General features: G+C 34.1%; 1 protein-coding gene across 6 annotated transcripts in view; it reads left to right on the top strand.

Moving 5' to 3' along the window:
* Nucleotides 1–4,505, top strand: part of LOC135160896 (calcium release-activated calcium channel protein 1) — a 36,386-nt gene that overhangs the window by 28,344 nt on the left and 3,537 nt on the right. For 2 of the 6 annotated variants that reach the window (XM_064118014.1, XM_064118013.1), the window contains one exon: nt 2,540–2,732. In XM_064118014.1, the coding sequence (XP_063974084.1) occupies nt 2,580–2,732 (153 nt within the window). In that variant the 5' untranslated portion in view covers nt 2,540–2,579. Of the gene's footprint in view, nt 1–165; nt 367–2,539; nt 2,733–2,760; nt 3,049–4,210; nt 4,290–4,505 lie in introns of those variants that run through there. The other 4 variants (XM_064118015.1, XM_064118012.1, XM_064118016.1 and 1 more) reach the window with 4 other exon arrangements.

The raw sequence follows: 4,505 nt of genomic DNA, 5'->3' as shown, positions 1-4,505 counted from the left end.
TGGTGGGATAAAATATCGAGTCAGACGGACGCGACTAAACCGATCGTGATAGTGAGCCTCAGGGTTCTTTTAAATTCTCACACACTCAACTCCTACTCGTCACTTACACACATACAGAAGATACACATCTGCAGTTTTTGTTGGTCTCCAACCGACGATTCATTACAGTCCTCTCAGTCTCATTTCAGACATCGCCAACGACATTGTATCATTATTCGCAATACGCGTTTTTTTTTCATTCATTTGTGGAGTTCAAACATTTTCTGTTCACAACTTTTGAAAAAAATGATTTTTCCCCGTGCAATTGACTCTGTACCAATTGACTCTGGTATTAGAATGAGGGGGAGATGATGGAATCGCCAGATGGTAATAACAAGAATTAATTTATCATTAATTAATCAATGGACTCGTTATTATTCACTTCTTTTTTTATGATTTAGATTGTTGTGATTTTTGTCGTGATCACGTGATTTTGATAATCTTGTTATTTTTGGAGTGACTTTGCGATGGGGTGCGATGGAGAAGGGACGCTCTGAGAACAGAAGGGTCAGGAAGGGAGAGGGGGATTTTTAAAAATAAAATTTGTGCAATTTTTTCTTACTTCACTATTTATTTTCCGTTTTTTGCGATTCAATATTGAGGTAATTTTTGGCAACCACTCGGTGGTTTATTAATAGAATGAGCAGATGGCAAAGGGAATTGAAAACTTTTTTTTGTTTTCAATGTTTTCTTTTTTTTATAGAAATCTTTTATTTGCTGTGTTGAATCATTGGACAAATGCGGAAATGATTAATTTTTTGGGTTAATAATTAGAAAACAACTTCCGTGATATTGTTTAACGACTGGAAAATCAATGAAAAAATTAATTATGATTTTTTTAACGAGTTTATGTGTTGTGAAAGAATTTGTTCAACCGGACTAATTAATTGGGTAATAGCATTCGTTGGGTCTTTCACTTTCATGTTATTTCTTCACTGGGAAAAAATATTTTTTTGCGCTAAATTTTGCGTGGAAATGACGGGTATATGTTTGTGTGAAACAAATTGATTGGGTGAATTATATTTTTCTCTCGGTGCATTTACTCCCAAGCGTTGGACAGGAGGTAGTTAACGTGGACATCCGAAACCAGGTCGATGTTGGGGTATTACTACAATGACGAAGAGTCATTGGCAATTATTGCATAAATATTAACAACTAATGTTACAATTTTTTTTGCTGAAGTTCTTCGTCCATATTCCCAATGATGTTCATTGTCATTTTCTCTTAATTATTTTTCGAAAACAGAGGGTCAATGGATTTAATTTTTTGGCACTCTGTCAAGCCGTTGATTTTCGAAAATTCGGATTCGTGATGCTCTATTTAACTGCGTGAAAAGTTACCCAAATTTGAAAAATTTCTGTCTAAAATTCGAAATTGGCAATTTCATGCAGAAAGTGATAATTTTGCTGCTTCTTTTTTTGAAGGGATTATCACACGGACAGGAAAATTCGTTGAAAAGTACGTGTCTGTTCCGTAATCTGTCCGTCAAAACAATATTCGGTAATAATTACGGCACAGTTTCGCACTTTTTTAGTAAATTTCCACGAAAAAGTTCAGAACGTTCAAGAAAAAGGATGAAACATTCAGTGAAAAAATACGTAACTGTTCGGTAATTTTGACTGAATACTGGTTTGACTGACAGATTACAGAACAGGCACGTAATTTTTAAACAATTTTTCTCTCCGTACCTCAAGATTTGAACAAAAACTGTGGACTAAATATTTTATACTAACAAAAGCCATAAATAAGTCTAGCCTTGCAGTAAATTAAAAGATAGGATCAATAAAGGATCACTAACTCCAAAAAACTCGATTACATTTGCAATCGTAATTTCTTCCTCAATGTTAATATCATCGTTTCGGTTTTTGATAGGATAAATGCGTAAAAATCAAATCTTTTGAATCAGTCAAATTCTTCCAAAAAACCCACCAATTCGCAAACATTTTTATTGTTTATTGCAAAATAATGCTGAAAAAAATATCATAATGTTGTGTTTAATGATTTTAAATGAAGGAAAACAATAGAATAAATCACATTAAATCAACATAAAAAATGATCTGCCATCAATATTTTGCTTTGGGAAATTCCAAAAATAAAAATATTCACAAGTAGCACAGCTCCAACTTCCGTTGGAGCTACTTTGAATGGAAATAATTGGTAGCGTTGATGGCTGGCTAAAGTGATTATTGTAGATATCTCAGTCTGCAGAGTTGTTATTATATCTAATTACAAGATTCAGGAAAAATTTGTTTGACACTGGTGATCACTGAGTAGTTATATCCATTTGTACACTTGTGACCATTACCAATTGTATTATCTGTTACGTAAACTAAATATTTTCAATTTTTAATAACATTAAATTCATTTTTCCTTCCAAGGCCGAGTAGAGTTCACCTCATTTCCCACCTCTGCACTGCGATCATTTTCGATTCCTCCCTCGATATCAACATCTTGCAGTTAAAAAGAATTTTAAATGTTTTTTCTTTTTATTATTTTTCAGCGTCATTTAGTGGATTTTAGGGGCCCCAAAAAAGAGCCTAATGTCTGTATGGTCGACGAGCACCGGGCGCAACTCAGTCTTTGGTGCTGAGATTGGAAATCCAAGCAATTTAAATCAACAACAATTACCGAATCATTCGCATTTGCATACAACCGAGGGACATTGTTTCCATAATCGTTTTCACAATTGCCAGGTCAGTATAAAAAACCCCACCCAATTACATTTCATTATTATTGTACCGGAAAAGGAAAAATTATAATTTTCATTCCTTTTTTTTCTACTCGTTTTTTCATTCTCTTACGTTTCCAACAACTTTTTTCTTTTGAAATTATTCCAAATAAACCAAACTCTGTCTTATTTTTTAACTGAAAATTCACATTAATTTTTTTTATTTATCAATTTGGCTTTGGAAATTATTTTAATCCATTGAAATAATTCTAATTCCAACTGTTTGGTGATGAAAAATATTAATTTACTTTTACGCGCACGAATGGACTTCTGCACTATTTGTAAGTTAAAACAAAATTAATTAATATTACTTTACACGACGAGGGTGGTAAACATTATCTGATGAGTCGGAAGATTGGGATGTTACCCTGGGAGGGCAGGACGAATGGCCGACAGTCGGCCAGGGATGTGCCAACATTGGGCAATACCGGGTCAGTGTCGGTTGATCGTCGGCCATTCCCTATCTCGTACCACACGAAGCAAAATTCTTGAAAAATTACGTGCCTGTTATGTAATCTGTCAGTCAAAATTACAAAACAGTTACGCAGTTTTTCACTGAACGTTTTGGACTTTTTTCTGAAAATTCACTGAAAAAGTGCGTAACTGTTCCGTAATTTTTATCGATTATTACTTTCATTGGCAGATTATGGAGCAGGCGCGTAGATTTTTAAGAATTTTCCTCTCCGTGGAGCGTAATTGCTGGCAAATTTTCTAATCACATGACTCAGAAAATCTTTACCGCACGTGTGCTTCGCACAAAATTTGACATTATGATGTACGCAAAAGGCAAATAACGCACCCGCCAGATGTGAAATTGTTGAAAAATTTGTGAAGAGTCCGGCTGGTGTCCTTACTCGCTTCTTCACCTATCTCCACTGTCTCCATAGAAATTATCACTTTTCACTCATTTCTCTGCACATCACATGCGATAAAAAATCCTGGAAAATTCTATTTCTCTGGATTTCTATGGAAATTTCGATAGAACGACTAGTTTTCTACTGATTCTATTAAAAATTCAATCATTATTCAGATTTTACAAGGAAAATTTGATGAAAACCGCGACAGAGTTCGAGTTTTTTTACAACTTATTGCAATAAAATATTTTCACGCAAAAATTCCTCAGCTCAAACTCTCAATCCTTTCCTGCATTTTCTTGAATGAAAATTGTAAACTTTCCGACAGGAAAAGTTATATGGAAAGATGAAATTTTACCGATTTTTCCCTAGAATAGTTTCGAATATTCTTTAAATAAATAAATAAAAATTCGACCAAATTTTTCAATAGAATTTGTGAAGAGACTGATAGAATTTCCAGAGAAATTCAATCGAAATCCGATAGAATTTTCCGTTGACTTCAGTGTGATATCCTCAGCGCCCTTCAAGTTCCCTTCCAGTTCTTGTTTCTCATTCATAATTAAAAATTATTATTTCTTTTTTCGTTCAGCACCCATTGGTTTTTTTTACCTATCGAGGGAATCACGTCGAGTAAGCACCACCCTGCTGGCATCGTCGTTATTTTTGTGGTACGTTAATTCATTAAAAGATTTGCTCCCAGCACATTCCCCACGTACTTTGTACATGCAATCAATGTTTTTGTCTTGTGGTTCCTGAAAATTATGTTCCCGTCAAATGCCAGCCGAACCTGTGTGACTAATACTGAAAACTAAATATTTCTAAGAATAATTTGCCGTAATTTTTTAATTTTTATCCTCCTCTTTTATTCTCCATTTGACGTTAAA

The sequence above is a fragment of the Diachasmimorpha longicaudata genome, chromosome 3, assembly GCF_034640455.1.
Source record: "Diachasmimorpha longicaudata isolate KC_UGA_2023 chromosome 3, iyDiaLong2, whole genome shotgun sequence".
Lineage (NCBI taxonomy): Eukaryota > Metazoa > Arthropoda > Insecta > Hymenoptera > Braconidae > Diachasmimorpha > Diachasmimorpha longicaudata.
The sequence above is the reverse complement of the archived record's forward strand: the minus strand, read 5'-3'. Positions and strand labels throughout refer to the sequence as shown.